At 46.8% G+C, this 24451-nt stretch overlaps 1 protein-coding gene across 5 annotated transcripts in view; it reads right to left on the bottom strand.

Moving 5' to 3' along the window:
- GRAP2 (GRB2 related adaptor protein 2) overlaps positions 1–24451 on the bottom strand; it is a 71254-nt gene that overhangs the window by 12459 nt on the left and 34344 nt on the right. For 2 of the 5 annotated variants that reach the window (XM_060414277.1, XM_012175674.4), the window contains 3 exons: positions 10546–10637; positions 3549–3640; positions 386–505 (listed from right to left, as the gene is read on the bottom strand). In XM_060414277.1, the coding sequence (XP_060270260.1) occupies positions 386–505; positions 3549–3640; positions 10546–10623 (290 nt within the window). In that variant the 5' untranslated portion in view covers positions 10624–10637. Of the gene's footprint in view, positions 1–385; positions 506–1161; positions 1304–1342; positions 1441–1568; positions 3270–3548; positions 3641–10545; positions 10638–24451 lie in introns of those variants that run through there. The other 3 variants (XM_042247764.2, XM_042247763.2, XM_042247765.2) reach the window with 3 other exon arrangements.

Here is a 24451-nt window from a genome sequence, read left to right as displayed (position 1 = left end):
GTAGCCCCCCTCACTGTAGCTAGAGAAAGCCCGAGTGCAGCAACAAAGACCCAGCCCAAACAAAAATAATTAATTAAAAAAAAAAGATTGCAACTCCAAGACGGATGTGGACCTCTGGAAATTCTCTGTTCCTTCTCCCTTCCCATTCCCCTTCCACAGACACTCACCCAGCACCCATGGTGCTGTAAAACACACAGAAGTGAGGTTGATAAAAATCCTGTCTTTCCAGAAGCATCAGGGCTGGAAGCGGAGGCAGGTGAATGTATTGATACATTGTGCCCGGGCTCCTTGCCACCATGCTCCTGAGGGATAGGTCATGTTTAAGAGGTCACCTTGTCGTTTTAGTGCTTTAGTAGGTCAGGGCGGAGTCAGGATTGGCCAGTACCTGACGGATATGGAGAAGTCCCCTGGGGAGCTCTGGCTGGCCCGGATGATGAAGAAACCGAGCTCCTTGCCCATCAGCAAGCTCTCTGCCTGGTGTCGTGAGAGGCCTTCGTGAAACCACCTAACAGGTGAGATAAAAACAGAGGATCCTGGTGAGATGCCAGACTGATGGGGTTTGGGAGTAGGGAGGGAAGGAAGTCAGCGAGAGATGACCCAGAGGGAGAAGGGTTGAGGAGAGACCCCAAGAGGGGCCAGGCGCTTTTGAAACCAAACAAAAGCTCTAGCAGTTTCCAGGCGAGGCAAGTGAGTGTCCCCTGAGGTACCTCCTGCCCTGTCCGCCCAGGAGAAGTCTCTCTCCTGCCTGCTTGGAAATCCTGAGTCATGGAAACGTGCCACTGCACAAAAGGGACAGTATGGGAGGGACTCACTGCAGGAGTGGCCACCTGCCGGTGGCTGTGAGAGGGACATCTCCAGAAAAGGACTGCAGGGGCAGAGAGTGCGCCGGGAGGACAGGGATCCCTTCATGCTGGGACGGACAAGGCCCTTGGGTGCTAGCTTCAGGCTGAGACCTCTGTGGCCGGGAAGAAGGGTCACAACCAAGGGCCTCTGGGTGGCATGGGGCTGGAGTGGCAGTGCCTTGTGCCTGGCAGACGCTGGGGGACACCCAGGGAGGTCCCCATGCTAGCTTGGAAGTGAGCAAGGCTAGCAGCAGCCAGAGAGAGGCATATACCCAGCCGGCTCCCGGGCCCTCCCTAAGACACCCGGCTGGAAAATAACCTTTACTGTGGAAAGAAGGAACCGAGGAGAAACTGCTCTTTCAGGTTAGCAGTCAGGGTGGCATCCTTTGGAAGTGTTGCTGCAGGCGGTGCAGCGAATGTGAAAAAGGCTGAGCACTTGCATGCAGGCAGGACAAACAGTGGCTCCAGCCGCAGGGCAGGAGGCCAGGAGCCGCTCTCACCCTCGTGGAGCAGAGCAAGTGTTCGCAGTTCCTCGGCGGCCAAGGGTGGGGTGGGGGCAGTGCCCCTTTGCTGCAGCATGGCTACCTAATCGCTGCCCCTGGAAGGCGAGCACGTGTGTCCCTTTAAGGTGAGTGTCCAACGGGCCTCTGTGAGCCGTTCCCTTGTGCCCTTTGGAACTTAGGAACTGAACAGACAGGGGTGGGGAGGATTATCCTTTTTCCAGACCTGGGACTGCAGCAGAAGGTTGGTCAGGCTCTGAGGGGCCGGAAACAGAGGGTTTCTGACTGTCATCTGCCTGGAGATCCTGCCGGAGTAGGTGCTATACAAACCCACAGGACTGACGAGCGACCACCACAGCAATATAATGGGGAGGGGAAAAGAATGGGACCCCCTCCACAGCAGCCATCCTCAGAGGAAATCTCTTGAAAGAGGGAGAAACCAGAGAGGGAACTGTTTAGAAAATACACACTTGTCCTCTATCTGGGTTTTGTTGAAGTCACTTGAAAGAAGTGACTTCTTTCAAGACTTACAGAAATGTCCACACGCTACTTGTGAAATGAGTGCCAGAGTTTCATATTACACTTCGGTTCCAAAGCTATTCATTCACTGAACAGCTTTTGTTAAACATGTACTGTGTGCCGGGGGCCCTCTTCTGAGGATGTAGTGAATACAGCGGTGAGCAGAATGGACAAGCACCCTCATGGAACCCACATTCTAGTGGGGTAGGGGCAGACATATCATAAACAGTGAAGTAACTAGAATATGGAGTCAGCTGATGTAATGCTATGGGGAAAGTGAACACAGAGCAGAGGTGGGGAGGGGGGAGCCTTTAAAATGTGGTGGTGGGGAGGGCTTCACTGCGAGGGCCCTCCAACCCCAAAGGAGATGGGGGAGGGGAGGAGGAAACAGCAAAGGAGACGAGGAAGGAGAAGCCAGGGAGGTGGGAGGAGAACCAGGAGGAAGAATGTCCCGGAAGCCCAGTGAAGAAAGTGATGGTGCTGAGATGATGGCCAGCAGTCGACCACTGGGCCCTGCAGTTCACTGGGACCTTGATAAAAAGGTTTCCAAGGAGTCGTGGGGCTTCTGGGGAGAACAGGAGGAGAGGAATTAGAGACAGCGAATATAACGATTCTTTGGGAGAAGCGGAGTCGTAGCGGGAAGGGGATTTGTTGGCTGGATTCATGTTTTGTTTTTTTTGGTAAGCCGGGAAAAATCACAGGATCTTTGTTTGCCGCCGGGTATGAGCCAGCAGAGAGGGCGGAAAGCTGATGTGGGAGAGAGGGGAGGACTTCTGCTTGAAGCACAGACGGTTCTTTCCAAACAACTGCAGGAAAGGCAGTGTCTGAGCAGTTGCGGGATGTGGGTGGAGGCAGTGAGTCAGGACGGGTGGCGTAGACGGGCTTTTCTGGGGGCCTCCGCTGTCCTGGAAGCCAGGCGGTCGGTTGAGAGTGTGTGTGTCGGGGGTGGGTGGAGGAGCTGCAGGTGTGCCGTGCTCACCTGGAAGGTGACAGGGCAGCCTCAAGGGCCCCCCGGCTGAGGCCAGTGGTCATTCTGTTGGTTCAGTGGTCAGTGCTGATTCCCTGTGAGTGGTATGGTTGCACCTCACCAGAGTCACCAACACCGCTTTGGTTTTCTAACAAACCTTTGCTCTTCAGCTAGACCCTGAACTCTCAGACAAGATTAGATTTCTATCTAACCCTTGTGGTCAATTCTTGAGACGCACGTGACCCAATCTCAACTTTTCATTTCCTCTTTATGGAGGGAATTTCCCCGACCTCTCTCACTGAGTGCAAACATGGTTTCGGGAAGCTCACGGTTTCAAGAGCTTCGTCATGTCATCCTGGAACTGGGATGGAAGGTGGGTTGGGAGATAGGGGAGAAGAGCTCTTGAAGCACCAGCTGTGGAGGTGGGGTGGCCGACAGAGCCCCCACTGGAATTCTTGGAAACACCATGGTTACAATCAGAGACGGCTTTGGTTTATAAATTTAAAACAGGCGATACTTGCACATGGTATCAAATTCAAAAGAGAATGCCGTGAAATGCAAATCTCCCTCCCACCCCTGGCCTTCAGCTGCGTGGTTCCCTCTCCAGAGGCAACCGTTTTTGACAGCGTCTGGGCTGTGCATGGATAATTTTAGTGGCTACTGAAAAAGTAAGGGGAGTGTGTGTGGGCAGGCCTATCTCCGCAGGCTGGAAATACTTACTCAGGAAACTTGATGTCTATAAAATTCTTGGGCACATATCCTTCTTGGCTCCCAAGCTCCGCCTTGAACCACTCCTCTTGGTTACTTAGGATCTACAAGGAGGAGAAGGAAGGATGAAGTCACTGAGGGGAGGACACCAAGAAGCAGGAGAAATGGGCTGCAGGGCAAAGAACCCATGCACCCCAATCCAAACTCCACCCAATCCAAAAGAACAAAGGCTTTTGAAGTTAGAGGAAAATAAGTCAAAGAAGGCTTCCCGGGTGGTGTAGTGGTAAAGAATCTGCCTGCTGGTGCAGGAGACATAAGAGACAAGAGTTCGATCCCTGGGTCGGGAATATCCCCTGGAGGAGGAAACGGCAACCCACTCTAGTATTCTCGCCTGGAGAATCCCACAGACAGAGAAGCCTGGCAGGCTACAGTCCACAGGGTCACAAAGAGTCGAACAAGACTGAACGACTAAGTGTGTACACACACACACACACACACACACACACACACACACGCCAAAGAAACCACGGAAGCACTGGAGTGGGGAGCAGCAGGCTTATCTTCGGAGTTTGGCTTCTCTTGTCCCCAGGCTATTTTTGTACACTTGGGCCACCTCCTCATGTGACTCCACCCTGGTGTGGCCTGCCAGACTCAGTGCTCAGGGGCTTCTCTGAACCCCTCTTCTCCTGTTTTGAAGATTTGTGTCTCAGATCTTAGCACTTTAAGCTCCTTATCTAGGCAGGTGGTTTCTCCTTCTCAGCCAGGTAACCGAGAACCTTTTACAATTTTAATTTGTTCTTACTTTTTTACATTAGTGGATTAAAACTTAAACATCAAGTTGGGGCTAGCTTTGAAAACAGTAACTCTTTGTGTTCATATTCCATGTTTGCACAGTTTGGACATAACTCAAGATACCCGGAATACCTTTTCTAAATTTGCTTTTAGACCGGGATCATAGGCAAAACCAGAAGTTTTTTCTCGTTACTATAAAGTCTTGCCTTGACCATGACCCCAAATGTTATCACCTGCCTTGATTACTTATATGACTCTCCAGACTTGGCTCTATATGGCTTCTGGTCATTTCAGAAAATCTCCTATTATCAAAAGACAAATACTTGACTTCCTCTCCACCCTCCCCTACTGAGAATATTTCTAAAATATGTAGCGCAGACTCAAACAATAATTCAAAACAAAGATGGCAGAACAAAAGGATGGGAAGAACCTTGACGATGTCATGGAGCTACTGAATTAGCCGCTTAGGAGCCCTCCAACGCCTGGACTTTGTATGAGAAATTATAAATCGTTGTTATCGTTTAGGCCATTTTAAGTTTCTGTTTCTCATAGCTGAAAACGTCTTAACTGATGGAAGAGAAATGATAAAGAGGAAAGCGGAAGATGGATAGGAAAGCTTACTCGGAGCAGGGATTGCCTGGGTTGCCCAGGTGAGTTACCTAGGCGAAGTCTGATGACGAAATAACTACTTCCGGGGCGTGAGGAAGTGAGGTGTGTTCTTGGGACAGAACTCCTCAATCTGGCGGAAGTTTAGGTTGTGACCCCAGGAGTAGAGAGAGGGGAAACCAGGGTTACAGGGCCTTGTAGCCCACGTTCAAAAGTCTGGATTTCCATCTTGAAATGTATGCGGAGCCATCAAAGGATTTTCATCAGGGAAACAGCACAGTGAGAATCAGTGTTAAGAAAAGCGTGCGATATCACAACTTGAAGATGGACTGGGGGGTGAAGTCAAGGGAGAGAGTGTAGGAAGAGGAGCGTAGCCATCCAGGCATAGACGCAGGAGATCTGGGCTAGGTAGAAGTGAGGACAGATTTCAGAGGAATCAGGAAGCACACATGGGCAGGATTTCGTGACTGTTCGAGGAGCTGAGTGAGAAGGGGATTCTGGGATGGCTCTGGATTTCTGGCTTGGGAGACTGAGTGGGTGGTGACGCTTTTACCAAAATAGAAAAGACAGGAGGAGGAAGAGGTCTGAGGGAAAGCTCATGGACCCCAGATCGCCTGCGGGTGAATCAAGTTGCCCCTGGGACCCTCAGAGAAGGAAGGCTCAGAGAGCATTGGAGATGTATGTCTGGGCTCAGCAGTGAGATGGGGGCTGGAGCTGGATTTCAGAGTCATCCAAAAAGTGGGTGGACTTGAAGCCTCTGGTTTCTGCCTCCCAGAGACGGGAAGAGAATTGAAGAGAGCAATGTAATTGAGAAGCAGTGATGACCTAGTTCTAATATCACTCCTGAGTTTGGAAGGAGAAGCCCTTGGTCCTTGGGCCCTTGGTCCCCTAGATGTCTGACCTCAGGCGAGTCAATTATCATCTGCAAAATGGGGGCAATAAAAACTCGCAGCCCCTTCACGGAGCTGATGCGAGGATCAAATGCTCCCTCATCCCTGGACGTCCTCCAGAGAGTACAGGCTGTGTTTTTAAATATAATTCTGTCAAACGTAATATTCTTATGAAGGAGAACTCCAGGTCTGAAGGACATGGAGGGTTGATAAGTTCTTTAAAGTGTTCTATGTGTATGTTTTGAATGTGATCATTTGCTCTGAAGAAATAAAAGTGTGTCCCATATTTGAGTTCTAGAATTGCTGAGAAAAGGAAACTTTACAGTTTTTAACATCAAATGTGACTGGTGGTATCGCTAAGGACGTGCGGGTATGTGTGTGCTGAGGGGGGTGGCGGGGGTAGGGGAGCAGGAAATCTAGGTCAAAAGAAGAACTAGGAAACTCGGCACCAGGGCATCGTCATCGCATGAAAAACACAAGGGCATTTTACTCTGTGCCATCTCTCCCAAATTTCAAGGCTCTGGAATTCCTTTCTCCCATCACATGGGAAGATGTGTGGCTTCGGCAGCAAATGTCAAATACCAAGGTGAGCAGGGATGAAGTAAAAGAGGCCATTTGGAAATGGGCTCATTGCGGTAGGAACTACATTTTGCACTTAGCTCTCTGACCTAAAACTGGCTGTAATTTTAGCAATCATGGCTCATACTCATTTACACCCTGTAGCCGCTGAAAGATTATCCCACAATGCCGTCCATTTTCCTCACCACCTGATGCTTGGTCTGCCTGACATCGTGTTCCCAAAGAGGCAAATTTATAGGCTTTTTATGATGTATAAAAGGCAAGGGTTTTAAAAAAATCTCATTTTTAGCAAAGATGAGTCTTTGGGGGGGGGGTGGTGGTGGTTTCCTCCTGCCGTTGTTGGCAGGGCTGGTACTTCCTGTCCCTCTCATCTCTCCATCTCCTCCGTTTCTCTATCTCTTGTCCCCATCGTGCAAACCTGCGCAAGGAGTTCAGCCTAAACCCGTGAGGTTTTACCCTCAACTTCGCTGTAACTTAACTCTTACGGTGTTGCCTGCCTTGGAATCATTTTCTGGGTTACGTGGCCTGAGAATAAGTTAGACGTGGGAAGAGGACAAAATGTACGGTTGGAAGAATTTCAAAACTGGATGAAATTATAGCTCGTAGAGGCAGAGCAGAAATCAGAAGTGTTGAAGAAGTTAATTACATAGGGCCAACTCTGGGGGCTCTTTGGTCGCTGTTTTACTGGGAAGAAATGGGGTCGTGTTAGATGAACTGCAGAAGCACACAGAGATGGCCTGGGTCAAGAGGCATTTTTTAATAACGACTGGCAGATTCGAGTGGGAAGTGTAAACTGGGTGCTATGTGCAGCTGCAGGTCGAGAGGTCGTGATATGCACCTGCAACATTCAACTGTTGACTTTTGGAATGCTTCTCTCACAGGGGAAGTGGGATCCAGTCATTTGGCTAGAGTTCCATGTCTGCCATCTTGTTTACCATTCTGGAATCAGCATCTAGTGAGCAACTGCTGTTTGCACTTGAGTGCTGGGAATACAGAGATGAATAAGCTGGGGCCTACACCATGGGGGCCTCACAGTCTGCAGGGGGCAGCTGGTGATGAGCAAATCAGCCAGTTTTTGTATCTTCTAATGACAGAGTCTGTTTAGTGTTTTAGAACTAAAGGCCTAACATGAAAGAGCACTCAGGAGTGCGTTGCTGGGGTAGTCAAGAACTGGCCTTGAAAACAATTTCTAAAAAAGCCCCAAGAAACAGAATACCAATTTCCAGGCTCCTGGGGCTTGCTACCCATATCTGGAGGAGACACTTGTACGTGGAGACCCACAGGCAGGCCCACTGACCACCACGATACAGACCTTCCATGAGGCTCAGCCAACAAGCCCCATCCCTTTTCCTCTTTACCACTATGGCTGCAATGGATAGAATTTGAAAGGAAGGAAGGGTTTTGCTTTCTGATAGAATTCTAAGTGAGTGTGCAGAAACACAGTTTAACAACTCAAGAAATATGTACTGAGCCCCCGTCTGGGGCCGTGTTAGGTGCTGGGAAGACACAAAGATGAACCCGGCAAGACTCTGCTCTCAGACCAGCGGTGGGATGACACACTCATTCAATCATTCATTGACTCTTCCTCACCTTTCTGCAGGCCCAGCCCCCACCCCTGCAGAGCTCTGGGGAGTGAAGCAGCCACTATGAGGCCAGACCATCAGGATGGCATGGGGGGAGAGCAGCAGAGGTGGTGCTCCGGTGCAGAGAGTGGAGCTCGCCTGCTTGTAAATAGGGTGTGAAAGCCTTGAGCAGAGTGTGTGAAATGCCATGGAGGAGCTGAAGAGGGCATAATGAGTTTCCTGTGGTAGTGGGGCATGGGGAGGATTCATGAGGGTTCCCTGGCAGAGGTGGTCAAACGCATGTGTGCAGAAGGACATTCAGAGTACAGGGAGGACCTGAAAAAGGACAGTGTGCATACTGCAGTGTGACTTGGGCCATTTCATACACAAAGATGTGTATGTGTGTTTGTGTATGTGTGTTTGTGTATGTGTGTTTGTGTATGTGTGTTTGTGTATGTGTGTGTATGTGTGTATACATGTTCTTGCACTCAAGCATGATGAGGCTGGGTGGTAGCTTGAGTTCAGATGGCTTAGATTTCCATCCACTGGTCACGGGGAACCACTGAACACTTCTGAGGAAGGAAGTAATATGATCCAATTTATCTTCTAGAAAGATCCCTCTGGGTTTAGTTTTTAAAATGAAGGAGGAAGAGAGAGGAGAGAATGAGGTCAGTCAAGGGGATGTGGCAATAGTCTGAACACTCAAGGGGAGAATGGGTGATATTGACAATATGGGATCATTTATGGATCATTCGGTTTCCTTTTGACTGGTACCAGGCTCCTCACTGATGAAGACGTGGGTTGCTTGGGAGACAGGATAAAAGGAAAATATTCAGAGTGGAGTACAGCGTTTCGAGGTGGGACAGAGCAGTTTCAAGTCCTATAGGTGTTTAGCAGGGTCCTTACATTCTGCACTCAGGAGGTCACTGGTGGACTTTAATGGAGTGTTGTGGGTAAGAGTCAGATTCCAGAGGGTTTCGTGGAGTGAATGGGAAGTGGGGAAGTGGAGACAGCCAGCACAGAGAATTCTTCCCAGTGTGGCCATGAAGGAGAGGAAAGAAATTAGGAGCTGAAGCAGAGTTGAGGAAAGAATTTTGCTTTTTGTTTTTCCTTTTCTGGAGAATAGGGAAAACTTAAGCCAGATGGTTTGGTTTGAAATGGGAGGTGAGGATGGGACTTGCCCCTACATCCACCTCCTAGGGGCCTCTTTTGGGTGCGAACACTGCAGAGTGGTTGATAACCGCACAGTCACAGTACCCAACAGGGAAGGGAGGGACTTCTCACCGTGTCCCAGACCCTTCAGTGACCTTGGTAAAGTCCCGAAGAAGTGAAGGTCACTTTTTCCTGGGTCAGCAGCCCAAGCAGTATTTTGACCTTGAGAAGCTCCAGCATTGAAGGCGTGCTCTCGGCAACCACATTGCCAGATCTTGCGCAGTGGGGTCAGTTAGAAAGATAAGCACTCGGAGTGGGGAATGCATGCACGCTAAGTTGCCTTAGTCATGTCTGACTCTTCGTTACCCCATCAACTGTAGCCCGCCAGGCTCCTCTGTCCATGGGATTCTCCAGGCCAGAAGACTGGAGTGGGTTGCCATGCCCTCCTCCAGTGGATCTTCCTGACCCAGGGATTGAACCTGCCTCTCTTACGTCTCCTACATTGGCAAGCAAGTTCTTTACCACTAGCACCACCTAGGAAGAGGGCATGAATGGGATTGTTCAAATTCCACCTGGTTTGTGCCCTACAGACACTTTCTGATTCCCCTGCTCATGTGTGACAAGGTTATTTCCATAGTGAGCTTTTATCTTAATGGAGAGACAATGGTGGCCACATGGACTGCTGAGGACTGGGGTGAGGCTATCTGAGGTGCTCAGAGGCCAGGGGGCATGGGTGCCACAGACTCTCCCGTCACTTCTTTAAGGGCTTGTGCTATTTGGCACTCTGAGATGCAGAGTCCATGTAAGTGTGGCTCATGGAACGTGGAAGAAGTCCAAGGCCTCTTCAGCTCAGTAAACCACCACTACAAGTCAAGTGCGGGTGGAAGACAGGTTTTGAGAAACCCCAGAGTGGCCAGGTGTGAGTGGTTTTCACTGACCTGAGTTTCCTCCAGCAGCCTTTCCAGGCATCCCCACCCACACCTTCCGCCTGTAAGTTCCAGCCGTGCTGAGCCTTTAGCCAAAAGCCTGACTCACCTTTACTGCTTTCCCTGACAACTGACATTGCCACCCCTTCCTACAACCCCATCTTTCAAGGTGGGATCACTTGTCCCATACCTGTGCTCCTGAGCGCTTAGATCAAAACATCTATGAGAAGCCCTGCACATGGATGTATTTCCCCCTCCAGACCACGAGCATCTCAGGACAGGGATAGTGGCTTATACCAATCAGATTTCCATCACCCCGCCTGGTGGCTAGTGCACGGGTGCTCAGAAGAAACCTTTTTGGTTGAGGTGAATTTCAGATTTTGAAAGAACTGTTTGTGTTTCTTGAGAAACAGTTTAAGCAGTTCAACTGTTAGATTAACTCCACGATTAGACCAGAATAACCTAAACTCGCCCTGGCTCTCCTGGGCCCCATGTCACCTACCTTCAGAACATCGCCAGCGTGAAAGCTCAGTTCATCTTCTCCCGAGGCCATGAAATCGAACTTGGCAATGGCTTCCATGTTGTAACGTGAAGCTGGAAGAGAAATAATGTAGTCATTACGTTTTCTGCCAGGAGAAGGGCAATCCTAGCGGTTGGTAGTGGAGGATCCAATGTCTCCAGGCTGGAGAGGGAGGTGCAGGCACACAGGAAGGGTTTTTGTTTTCAGAAAGAGCTGCCTGACCCCGTAGGATCCGCTTTCCGACATCGTTCTCTGAATCCCCAGATGCCAGGAGCAGGAAATGAAGGCCAGTGACTGCCTTCCCCCTCTCCTTTCATCCCCATTTGCTGTCCTGGCCTGTGATCATTTGTGGGGCATCTCTGTTTCCGGTTGATAAGGACAGAAGACTTGCTATCGTCGCTACCTTGGGGCCTGAGGGACTGGAAGGACTGTTCTGTAAACACTGTCCCTCGGCAGCTATATTTAACCAGCCGGTGTTAATTAGACAGATGCCATTTTCTCTTTTACATCTGAATCATTTAAGAGAATTAGACAGCTTTGGTCAGTGGGGAACTTAGCTGTCTTCTACATGGTTTGAGAGTAGAAAGCATTCTCGTTTTAGAACTGGGAGACTCAGATTCCAAATTTTATTATTATTATTATGGAAGCCAACACGTTTTGGAAATTTTCATTTTCATGCCTCTGAATTGCGTGAAAATATTGGCCCCTCTTAATAATATGTGAGACCTGTATAAAGATAAATAAGTCAACTTATGAATGAAATATAGTTGGGTTTTTTAGGAGACAGTGAGGTGTAATAGAAAGAGAGCAAAGTCCTGGTTTTGTTGATGGACAGCTGTATGATCTTGTGCAAGTAAATAAACCTCCTAGAGTCTCAGTTTCCTTGTTTGTAAAAGGGTGATCATAATGTTCAATGAAGAAGGATGTCAAGATGAAATTAAATAATAGACACCAGATGTTATCCAAGATAAAACCGAGTGAGTAGCATTTATGTTTTTGAATAATTTTGTAGAATGAACTTATCCTCAGCAGACACAGCCTAACCAAAAGCTGCAATAATTTTCTTCGGATTTCCCCCAACTCCTATAAAGTTTTCTCTTTGAAATTTGATGCTTATTCTCCATGACCCTCAAGTTCTTTGGTTCTCTGCTCACCATCAGGACATCATCTTGAATGTTGCTGTTTGGCATTAATGTTTTGCAAAATTTGTCTTAAGTATGAAACCCTGTAGCTCAGAAACCTTCAAATCTAACTGACTGTCTATGACCAGTTAACTGGGACCACAGTTGTCCTTTCAGTGGGAATTTCTGCCCAAGTGAGGAGATTTAGGTAAATAAGGAAGGTGGTTGTGGGGTGGGAGGGGGTGATTTGCATAGATCATGGGATTAAAGCTGACTGCTGCAGCAGTGATAGCAAGGGGTGCCTCCTCTGATTCTCCACATTTGCTTGGTCTTCCAAAGGCCATTTGTAGGGATGAGCATTACAAATCCCAAAGACATATTAAGCAAAAAATATTTCAGGAGCCAAAGTAAAGTGGCATAGCTCACTGCCTGAGCTTTATCACCAACCAAAACTTATTTCCAGACTCAAAATCTGTATACTTTTTATGCACTTTCTTCAAGATCTGTCCATCTAAGGCAAATTAAAATTTCTGTGACCTGGGATGACCCACTCAACAGGAAGGAGTACTCTGTCCTTCTGGGTGAAAGCTAAATGCTTTTGCTGATTGGATTCACCCCATTACTTTCACATGCAAAGCTTTCCCTAATTAAGGCCTTGCCTCTGGTGTGCAGGATGATGGGTTCCTGTGGGTCACCCTCATGGTATCAGCAGCAGACACTGGTCACATCAGGAGATCAAGTGTCAGGTGAATGGTCCCGAAAAGCAAGATCCCATTTCTATGCAAATTTACCTTAATAAGCAGAATGGAGACAAGGGGAGGGCAAATGCTAGAAATATTAGAAAATCACATACATTAGAGATGAAAAAAAGAATCTAAGGCATGCTCTAGAGATGACCTTGAGCTTAGAAAGATCTTTCCTACATTACATATAACTCAGATCAGGCCTGGATGCTTGGTCCAGGCTGGCTCTAAGTCATTCAGTGAGAAGGCTGGAAGCAGAAGGAAAATTGCTTCTGAATGGTGGCACTTTTCTCTGCCTTCCCCCAGGAGGCAGGTGGTGTGGCAAAGCCAACAGAGGCACACTGCAGAGCTCCCCAGCTTGTAATATTAATCCTGGCTCAGAAAACCCAATTAAACAGGCCCACTCTTCATGAAATCACTTTGAAAAAATTTGGTTGCATCCCATATCCATTTGTGAAATGAAATCTGCTCAGATGCTGCTTGGTGGCAGAGAGATGCCCCGGCTGGAAGGGGTGGGGGGTTGCTCTGTTTTCGTTCAAATCACAGGGCTTTGCAAGCTCTTCCCTTGAATTTACCGTTCTCTGCTTCCCTAATAGCAGAGAATGGTAAGTGTGCCAGCCCCAGGTGTTGGTCTTCTGTTTGATCATAAAAATGTGTGGAAATTGATATCCTATTCCTTGCTATCCATTAGTTTTAATTTTAAAAAGTTAAAAATTATCACCTAGGGGAAAAAAAAAAACAGAGCTAACACAGTTTATTCAGTATTTATCCATTTTGTTTGATAGTCTGTACCTACCACTACTACATACGGCATCTGCAAGAGAAAAGTAATAAATGATGGAGATAAAACATGGTAGCAACAATTCCACGAGAGGAAAGGTGGGGGGTGGGGCAGAGAGAGAAAGGGCAGCAGCCTCAAGAACTCAAGAACGCAGTAGAGCCTTCTTCTCACTGCTGTTTGCAGTAGCGTGCTCCTGACCTCAGGGGAACATGAAGACAGACACCTCTTCAGAGAGCCGCACAGATGGGTTAAATGTGCTTTCCCTTCCAGTGATCAGTCTTAGAAACGGCTGCATTGCTACCTGCCATAGAGTGTGAATAAGAAGTGACAGCACTCAGGTGCCAAGCCACTGTCAGCCGCTTCCCCCCATTCATCCCAGGCCCGGGGATGGTAGCATTTGTCCAGGAATCCTGCCTCTGAATTGTGCAGGGCTCCTGCCCCAGGTGCTGGCTCTGTTTCCTCACCAGCCCTCTGCATCTCTCTCCCTCTCCCACTTGACAAATGGCACGGAATGCCCATTAGCAGCCCCGAGACATAGATCACCCCACATGCCAACAGGATGCCCTCAGCACGATTTTATCTGCCCTTGTATTTCCATTTAAGTTTCTTGTACCATCCAAATCCCTGAAAAACAGGCTATAGACTACGGATGTTTATCTACTTCTAAAATATGTCACCACAGAGGATGAAAACAAAAGTTGGGAGACAGTTCTTTAAAAGAGTCTGCATTGGAAAGCCAGAGTCAGGGGATGTGTTCAGAAGAAACACATAGTTTCCATCAAAATGGTACCAGGGAAGCAACTTCTTGAACAGTTTCAGCTCCTCCTAATTTGGCTATGAACAGCCAAGGTTTCCGTTTTCTGTATCTCTGAAAAAGAGCGTTTGCATAACAGCACAGAGCTGTTGGGAGATTCAGGCTCAGGGAAAGAAGGAATCCTGTGTGTGTGTGCTCAGTTGTGTCTGGCTGTTTGTGACCCCATGGACTGTATCCCGCCAGGCTCCTCTGTCCATGGGATTTCCCAGGCACACATGCTTGAAATCCGCACCCTTTCAATCTGCCAGGCAAAGCCCTTCTTGGAGTCAGTGGGAAGGCAGCACTTCCCCACCTGCCCGCCTAAATTGACAAGGTCAGTGACTTTTCAGATGTGGGAAACCTTATGCTGCCAGGAAAAAATGATGCTCGCTAAGGCTCATTGTATGCAACAGATCTGTTCTTGAAGAGTTATTATGAAGAGAGCATTTGTAAATGGAATCATATTAGCGTGCATTATGGAGACTCATTCTACAAAGGAACCCCATGGTGAATCCCTTTATAAAATGAAAGGGAAAATTTGTTATGCAAATAGCTACCTTTTAATTTCTCTGTTTTAAAGGCTGGGCTTTTCGTGCACTGCGTCTTAAAATAGAGCGCACCTGTGTATCTCTTCTCCCACCTCACATGGTGGGTTAAATAAATATTAGTTTCCCCTTTTCTTAACACCCAAATGCTTTGTAAAAACCTATATATATTGATATATAACATTTCACCTTGGAGTATAGACGTGTGTGTGTGTGTGTGTGTGTGTGTGTGTGCACGCACACATATATGAGCTCAGTTGTGCCCAACTCTTTGCAACCCCGTGGACTGTAGCCCACCAGGCTCATCTGTCCATGGGATTTCCCAGGCAGCCAAGAATACTGGAGTGGGTTGACATTCCCTCCTCTAGGGGATCTTCCCCACCCAGGGATTGAACTCTCATCTCCTGCATTGCAGGTGGATTCTTTACCTGTTGAGCCACTGGGGAAGCCCGAGTATAGACTAGTAATCCTCCAGACCTATTTTGCGAAGGACCAGAGAGGAGATTTTCAGCTCTGGGGGCTGTACAGACTATGCCACGAGCAGGCGTCTGTCCCTTTTCAGGCAGGCAGCCCGAGAGAACGGTAAACCAACAGGCGGAGCTGGGTTCCAATACAGCTGGATGGCATCACCGACTCAATGGATGTGAGTCTGAGCAAACTCCAGGAGGTGGTTAAGGGAAACCTGGTGTACTGCCATCCATGGGGTCGGAAAGAGTCAGACACATATTAGCAACTGAAAAACAACAAGTTTTATTTACGCTCACTGAAACTTGAATTTCATATAATTTTTACATGCCAAAAGATATTATTATTATAATCTTCCTTCACTGTTCAAAAAAGTAAAAACCATCTCATTTGCGGAAAAAATACATGAGTCAGATTTTACCTACTAGCCATAGTTTACAGACCCCGTAGAGTCTTTAAAATTTTTCTTTTTGTGTTTTTAGAGAGTTTGGGAATAGGCTATTTTTATTTTATTATTTATATATTTTTGGCCATGCCCCGAGGCATGTGATCTTAGTTTCTGGACCAGGGATCAAACCTGTGTCCCCTGCAGTGGAAGAGAGGAGTTTTAACCACTGGATAGGGAAGTCCCATGTAAATGTTTTTAGCTATATCCTATCTCCCCTGGTAGTCTGTGAACTTCCTGGGGTCTCAGGAGTAGATGAACCTGGATTTGAACCTCAGACGTGCCATTTACTTCCTAAGCATCCTGCTTCTTCATCCCCAACCCGATTCAGTTCAGTTCGGTCGCTCAGTCGTGTCTGACTCTTTAAGACCCCATGGTCTGCAGCACGCCTGGCTTCCCTGTCTTTCACCAACTTCCAGAGCTTGCTCAAACTCATGTTCATCAATCCGGTGATGCCATCCAACCATCTCACCCTCTGTCATCCCCTTCTCCTTCTGCCGTCCTAACCCGGTAGCAGCCACCCTTACTTCATGGGGGTCTTGTGTGTAAATGTGTATAAAGACTCTGGCACACAGTAGGCATCTGATGAACAGTAGTAGCAGTTGTTGTTATTTCTCCTTACATGCCTTGTGCTACCTCACCAGTGCTTAGTGGCACCTAGCAAGTGCTTGCTGAGAGACTGGCAACATGATGAACGACCTGCCATCAGAATTACAACTGTAATTGATTTCCTCAGAAGAGGGGCAGCCGACGGAGGGACCCATTTACAAGGATCGATTAATTTCCCATTCAAAGGTGCCCTGACTTCTTGGCAGACTCAGCCAGAGATAATGAAACATGCACCCACATTAAAGGTTTGATTTATTTAATCCAATAGAGGGCAATGGTGCGCCCCAAACCATGGATTTCATCTCGTAACTTTTCTATGCATCTTGAGTCCCTCACAATCTTTCTCCAGACAGGTTGGCGACTGTCTTCTTTGTCTCTGGTGCATTTTAAGGCATAAACTTTAACATTTCAAAGACTCTCAAACCCATAAAATACAGAATTGCTTTGATGGAAAAGAATCAGAAGACATCTGCTCCTACACATTTTCTGATGCTTCAATTCTCCTTGAGCTCCCTGGGAAGCAGGTCCCCTTTCATCTCCAACTGACCAGCCCCTCACTCCTGCCTGTGGGTCTAGGTTGATGTGTGTTGAAACAACTGTGTGTTTTCTTTTATCTTAACCTTCCAGCTGTGCTTAGAGCCCTTCTGCCTTTGTTTATCATCTCTTACTAGGCATTGCACAGAGCAACAAACCGAGAAAGGTCATAGAGGGCCCTTCTTGAAAATTCATACTCATAGAGTGGACAACAGGGCTTCTCTGGTGGCTCAGATGGTAAAAGAATCTGCCTGCAATGCAGGAGACCCGGGCTCAATCTCTGGGTCGGGAAGATTCCCTGGAGAAGAGAATGGTGACCCACTCCTGTATTCTTGCCTGGAGAATTCCATGGACAGTGGAGCCTGGTGGGCTACAGTGCACGGGGCTGCAGAGTGGGACGACTGAGTGACTAGCATGCACACACACAGGGTGGACGGCCCTATCACTCACCTGTTAACCTTGGCTTATCTATTCTGCCAGAGACCCAGATCAATCTGTTTTGGAAAAGAAAGTGAAAACAAAGAAAAAGGCTGAGTGTGACCAAGAGATCAAGGCTGGTCATTCCTCACTTTGGGTTCTCAAATGACAATATTTTAACTCTGTTCTAAACCAGCAGAATTCTTGCTCACAGGGTGCCTCTTAATCAGCCAGCCATGCTGGAAATAACCTTCTTGCTGAACGTCTTACAAGGCTTACAAATTCCTTTTCTGCACCTGCTCTTGAATTACTCCTAACTCATCCTCTGGAACCCTTACAATAGAGTGCCTCCAATCCTATTTTCATAAGATCCTTTTTCTCCTTTCTCTGGAGATTTGGATCTGAAGTCATGTGTGGAGGGTGAAGTGGGAATTGGAATCATGGCCGCTACCATCTACAGCAGATAGTCGTGAACTTGGGAGCAGCCACCAGGGGCTTCTGCTTTAAACGATTTACAACCAACAGGTCCTATGCTTTGGATCTCCAAGTTAGAGGTGCAGGATCATTCCTTTTTGGGTTTAGCGTCTCCAACGCCTTCTCAAGAGGATCTGGCCTGTTTCCATAGGTACTCTCTCCATGGGATATATACATTTCCGATTTTTATTGCAACCAGAGTGAGCTAAGACAAGCAAAATGTACTCCACCAAACCATTTCTGGCTAGCTGGCTGAGATTTTAGTGCTCTCTAAAAGCCTCCATTTAAAATGATTTTGTCCACAGGAACATTCTTATTTTCCTCTTGTCCCCAGGTGACTCATTATTTCCTCCTCCTAAGCTCCAGGAAGGACTTCCCTGGTGGTTCAGTGGTAAAGAACCTGCCTGCCAATTCAGGAGACATGAGTTCGATCCCTGGGTCAGGAAGAGCCCTTGGGGAAGGAAAAGGCCACCCACTCCAGTATTCTTGCCTGGGAAATCTCATGGACTGAGGAGCCTGGTGAGCTACAGTCTATGGGGTCACAAAAGAGTTGGACACACTCTTTAGTGACTAAACAACAGTGACAACAACAAGCCCCAGGAAAGGATAAATCCCCTGACATGACCACCTGGGTAAACACATGCAACGAGAGGGAGAGGGGGCCTTTGAAGCTTGTCCGAGGACGGTGATTCCTTGATGGCTGACCTGCTGATGCCAGTCCTGGAGCCACTGGGAAGTGGCTTATGAACAGAAGCCTCAGGGAACAAGCCATCTCCCTGCACAGGCGTGTCCCACACAGAACAATGCATCCTCTAAATGCTTCATTGAGGAAAGCAGCAACAGAGCGGTCCCTGATGTCAGGTAGCTAATGGGCAGCAGGCAGTGGGATAGGAAACGTGGGGAGGGAAGGCGTGCTGCCTGGGATGGACTCAAGCTCAGCCCATAACCATCCACTGCAAGGCTGGTAGCACCCAGCCCAAACTTCCAACATCTCTCTCCATCAGGGCCTCTTGCAGAGGCCAGCCTCTTAGTTTCAGTCCAACCTGGGATCCCCAGCCCCACCTGTACCCCTTGGCTTTGCCCTGAGATTTTTTTTTTTCCTATTTTCCAAATGGGAATCATCTCCCCAGCTAGAAGGCACTTGGTTTCCAGGTTTGAAAGCTAAAGAAATATATTTCAAAGACTAACAGACAAAAGTGACACAAACTAGAGAGTCCCTCTAAGCTCCTGATATCCTTATTTAATCAAATTGCTCTTCTGCTGCTGTCTGTCTGTCACTGTGGATTATGGAGATTTCACTGGTCTCAAGGATGCTTTCCTCTCTTAAAATTAACTCTTCTTTTCCGCCTTAAGGTTTTTTTGTTTTGTTTTGTTTTGGGCAGAGGATGGCAAGGGGAGGGAGGTAGAAGAGGGAAGAGACAAGTCAGGAGACAGCCCCTGTGCAGGTCCCTCCCCTCCCCTGCGTTGTGAATTGAGTGATGCCCAGGAGAAGTATCATCAGTCACGTAAGGATGTGAGAGTTCGACCATAAAGAAGGCTGAGTGCCGAAGAATTGATGCTTTTGGATTGTGGTGCTGGAGAAGACTCTTGAGAGTCCCTTGAACGGCAAGGAGCTCAAACCAGTCAATCCTAAAGGAAATCAACCCTGAATATTCATTGGAAGGACTGATGCTGAAGTTGAAGCTTCGCTACTTTGGCCACCTGATGCGAAGAGCTGACTTATTAGAAAAGACTCTGATGCTGGGAAAGATTGAGGACAGGAGGAGAAGAGGGTGGCAGAGGATGAGATGGTTGGATGGCATCATCGACTCAATGGACATGAGTTTGAGCAAATTCCGGGAGATAGTGAAGGATGGGCAAGCCTGGCGTGCTGCAGTCCCTGGGGTTGCAGAGAGTCAGATACAAGTGACTAACTGAACAACAGCAACAACACAAGAAGGGTCACTTGCTCTTCTTTCTTCCGAATATTTATTACCTTACTTTTCTTTCGTCAACACCAGTGTGGCTTATAAAACACAACTTTCTCGTTAAACTCAAAGCATCCCGTATAAGATCTCATTCATTTTCAAGCTTTTTGTAAGAAAAAGATCTCTTTCTTTAAACGTAGTGTGTATGTGCTCTCAAACTCAAGCAAATTCTTTTTTTCCTGTCTTGTCACTCTGCCAGGTGAGGCTGCCAGCCACAGTGACCTGGTTTCAAAGCTCAAGTCTGTTGCTGACTTGGTAGCAGGGGAAAACAAGTTCTCTGTGCTACAGTTTCTTTATCAGGGCTTGAGAGATTTCTCACTTGGGAAGATAATACAGAAGGTATGGCTCATCCTTGGGAATCGACAGTTTAGTGCTTCTTTCTCCAAAGCACTTTTTGCCTCTTAGCTATCTACCGTTCTGTTTCGTAGAGAAAAAAAAAAATTGTTTTTAACTTCAAAAATGTCAAAACTCGTAACACAAGCATAAACTCCTTTGCAGCTTTTCAAGGCCCCCATCTCTGCCCCCATCTTCCTCTGGGCAAGTGTGAGCTTCTCCCTGCTTACTGAGGACCGCAGGCTGCAATGTCATCACAGTGCATTGTAATCAAGACAATCCAGTAAGTAACGAGAAAAGATAGCATTGACCAACGGGAAGTGGGGAAATGGAAGTTTGAGAAACACTAAAGTGATTTGGCTTCTGAACCTTATCCGTGGGCCCAGAGCTCGGTCACTGTGTTGCTATCTTGAAACAGGAAGTCCCAGCTCTTCCCTGTAGGAAGACCTCAGGGAACATGCCTCACCAATGCCTAGAAACAAGAACCAGCTAAGACTAAGTTCCGTTCATCAATATGATCCATTATGTGCCAAGGGCTTCCCAATGGGCCACTGTTTGCAAAATGCATAATCATAATCATTATTATTATTCACATTTTCTATATATTTTTTGTTGTGCCGTGGAGCATGTAAGACCTTAGTTTCCCAACCAGGGATCAAACCCATGGCCCCTGCACTGGAAGCACAGAGGCTTAACAGTTGGACCACCAGGGAATTCCCTCATTCACACTTTATGAATGAGAAAATGAGGTGAGAGATTAGGGTCCATGTCTGCTGGCTCCTAAGGCTGTGCTCTTTCTTCTCTGTCCTAGCAAAATACGCAAGTCCTGGACTAGTTCAGGATAATTGCTGACTAGCTTAGGGCCCCCTGAACCTTCCTGGGTTGCTGTCCTTCAGCCAAGAAATTGATGGGAAAAATTCTCACATACCTTCAAAATTCAAGCACATTGCTCTTTGGCCAAAGAGCAGAGACTCTAATAAACCTGGCTGACCTTACACCAAGCAATTGTGCTTTCAGGCAATTGCAGATGTGGAAACAATCTCAGTTAATACACTTATAAGGAGCTGTTCTCTTGTTTCCTTTCTGTTCTCCCTCTCTTTCTCTCTCTCCCTCCCTGTTTCTCTCTTGTGATGCCATGTTTTTCTAACCTTTCCCACCATCACCTTTTCCTACAACGTGTTCTACTTCTTCTTCTTCTTCTTTTTTTTAATGTGGATCATTTGCAAAGTCTTTACTGAATCTGTTACAATATTTCTTCTGTCTTGTGTTTTGGGGTTTGAGCCTGAGGCATGTGGGATCTTAGGGATTGAACCAGCATCCCCTGCACTGGAAGGCAAAGTCTTAACCACTGGACCACCAAGGGAAGTCCCTGTTCTGCTTTTTTTCAACTTCTTTTTCTGTGTCTTCAAAATATCAGCGAAACTTACCATGAATCTAGTTAGAAAAAGTCTATCTAAAATGTCCCTGTCTAGATGTCCATCAGCAGATGAATGGATAAGAAAGCTGTGGTACATATACACAATGGAGTATTACTCAGCCGTTAAAAAGAATTCATTTGAATCAGTTCTGATGAGATGGATGAAACTGGAGCCGATTATACAGAGTGAAGTAAGCCAGAAAGAAAAACACCAATACAGTATACTAACACATATATATGGAATTTAGGAAGATGGCAATGACGACCCTGTATGCAAGACAGGGAAAGAGACACAGATGTGTATAACGGACTTTTGGACTCAGAGGGAGAGGAAGAGGGTGGGATGATTTGGGAGAATGACATTCTAACATGTATACTATCATGTGAATTGAATCGCCAGTCTATGTCTGACGCAGGATGCAGCATGCTTGGGGCTGGTGCATGGGGATGACCCAGAGAGATGTTATGGGGAGGGAGGTGGGAGGGGGGTTCATGTTTGGGAATGCATGTAAGAATTAAAGATTTTAAAATTTTAAAAAATAAAAAACTAAAAAATAAAATAAAATAAAATAAAATGTCCCTGTTTAAAAATCTTCTACACTGTTCTTGTTTAAATAGCCCCATGAAAACATCAATCCAAAACAACAGCAACAAAAATGAGACAGAAAGAGCCCACCCCGCTGAGATGTTACCTCTAGCCTGACTCTGCTGCAAGATGAATATCACTAGCCACTTCCTCATGTTATCCTGATTGTTTCCTAAAGCAATAACAATTGTCTGCAGAAACACCGTGAGTCCTGCTGGCGAAACCCAACCAGGAGTGAAGCATTGAAAATACCCACACAGAATCAGAAATGACTTAAGGAGCCCTGTACGGAGGGCTGGGGGGAATGGTGGTATATGTGAGAGGAAGACAAGAAAGAGACAGACCAACAGACATTTTACAAATCTCCAGACTTCATTTTTTCACTTCCTATTTTCTACTCACATCATGATTTTCTCTGGAATTTATCACCAGGATTTTATGGTGCCTTCATGTTCTCTTTCCCTTTCCCCCTTCTGTTCGCTTCGCATTTGTTTTTATTGATTTGGGCTCTGAAGCCTTCATCTTCTTACTCTGTTGTCACCGGGCTGTAACACCATTCACAAACACCACAAATACTCTTGGCCTCCCTCCTCCCTTCCCGCACCATCTGTGCTCGGGGCCACCTTAACTTCACCAAAGCACAAAGGGTAGAGTGGATGACTGCGTGACCACAGCTACTTCAATCTTCTTGTCACTTTTACTTATATTCCCCAGCCCCCATTTATTATTGGAATTCGGGTTATTGTTTTAGTTCACCGGTCACAAAAGCTTGCAAAAGCGGACACGCACCCTTATGACAGCTTGCCTTGCTTCATTTCATGTCTATCCCTGAGAAATTGGAGGTAATTACATTTTTATTGATCAAGTCACCCCATAAAGGTACTAAAAAGCTGCCAACAGAAGGGAGGATATTGTGAATTGCTTCCATCAAATGAATAACTGCAATATTCTTGCTTTTTGGATATGTAGGTCTTAATTTGAGTTTGTTTGAACAGAGGAACACCTGTATGGGCCTTGTTTAAAGTCATTCTCTTTCTTTTTTAATTTCCAGCTTTATTCAAGCAGGCCCTAAATCTCGGATTCTCAAAGCTGAAAGTGATTCAGAAAGTTGGTCTTTTCCTAATTTATTAAGATGATAGAGAATGGACATGGCAGGGGTGGAGCGGGTGGACTTGAAAGGAACAGACTAACAGCTTGGTGAACTGGTTACATGAACCCAAAATGTCTGATGATAATTTTCTGTCTAAATTTTCCCGTAAGTAGAAAAGAAAATATAAGAAGATGATGCTCACAAGCCCCAAATTCTGTGTCTAAGCTTAAATATCACCCTCCCCAATTATTCCAGGTCCTCCACCACGCTAACTCCTTGTGCTCCTGGTCACACTGCAGTTTTCCAATATTCTTCTCAAAATGTGTTACCTAGAATTGGATTCAGGAGTCAAGATGTGGTTTCAGCTGGGCTGAGTAGTGTGTGTGTGTGTGTGTGTGTGTGTGTGTGTGTGTGTGTGTGTGTGTGAAGTCACTCAGTTGTGTCTGACTCTTTGCAACCCCGTGGACTGTAGCCCACCAGGCTCCTCTGTCCATGGGATTCTCCAGGCAAGAATACTGGAGTGGGTTGCCATTTCCTTCTCCAGGGGATCTTCCCAACCCAAGGATTGAACCCGGGTCTCCTGCATTGCATGCAGATGCTTTATCCTCTGAGCCACCAGGAAAGTAGTATAGGACTATTTAATTGTTTGATCTATACAGAAGGTCTGTGTAGTCAAAGCTACGGTTTTTCCAGTATTTATGTGATAGTTGGACCATAAGAAAGCTGAGTGCCGAAGAACTGATGCTTTCAAGCTGTGGTGCTGGTGAAGACTCTTGAGAGTTCCTTGGAAAGCCAGGAGATCAAACCAGTCAATCCTAAAGGAAATCAACCCTGAATATTCATTGGAAGGACTGATGCTGAAGCTAAAGCTCCACTACTTTGGCCACCTGATGCAAAGAGCTGACTCACTGGAAAAGACCCTGATGCTGGGAAAGTTTGAAGACAAAAGGAGAAGAGGGGAGGCAGAGGATGAGATGGTTAGATAGCATCACTGGCTCAATGGACATGAATCTGAGCAAAGTCTGGGAGATAGTGGAGGACAGAGGAGTCTGGTGTGTTGCAGTCCATGGGCTTGCAGAGAGTTGGACACGACTTAGCGAATGAACAGCAACAAGATTTTTATAGTGGTGTCACACTGTTGGCTGTGAGGGATATAGCAACTACAGCAAAAGTCCAAGTGTTTCTTAATGTGAAGGAGGGTCAAGCCAGGCTTGTCCACTTCTTCAGGGGATGTTTTTGGGAAAGAAAATGTGAGGTTCAACTTTAATCTCTCTGACTTTCCTCTTGTTTTTGTTCCCTGTTGGCAGGTCTTTATTTCATCGCAACTTGTCTAGGTGTGGCTTTGTATCCCTCCTCTTGGTTATCTCTTCCAACCGTTTTTTCATAAGCAAATTCGATGGCTTTTTGGTCTTTACTCCACAATAAACGGAACACGGGCTTTGGAGTCAAGCAGAGTTAGGTTTGAATCCTGGCTCCTTCATTTAATAATTGTGTGGTCATAAGCAAACTGGTTATCTCTGAACTCTTGTTTCCTTCCCTAAAAACTCCCTCCAGGTTGCCATTCACCT

This window comes from Ovis aries, chromosome 3 (genome assembly GCF_016772045.2).
Source record: "Ovis aries strain OAR_USU_Benz2616 breed Rambouillet chromosome 3, ARS-UI_Ramb_v3.0, whole genome shotgun sequence".
In the NCBI taxonomy this organism is placed as follows: Eukaryota; Metazoa; Chordata; class Mammalia; order Artiodactyla; family Bovidae; genus Ovis; species Ovis aries.
This window is presented reverse-complemented; position numbering and strand designations above follow the sequence as displayed.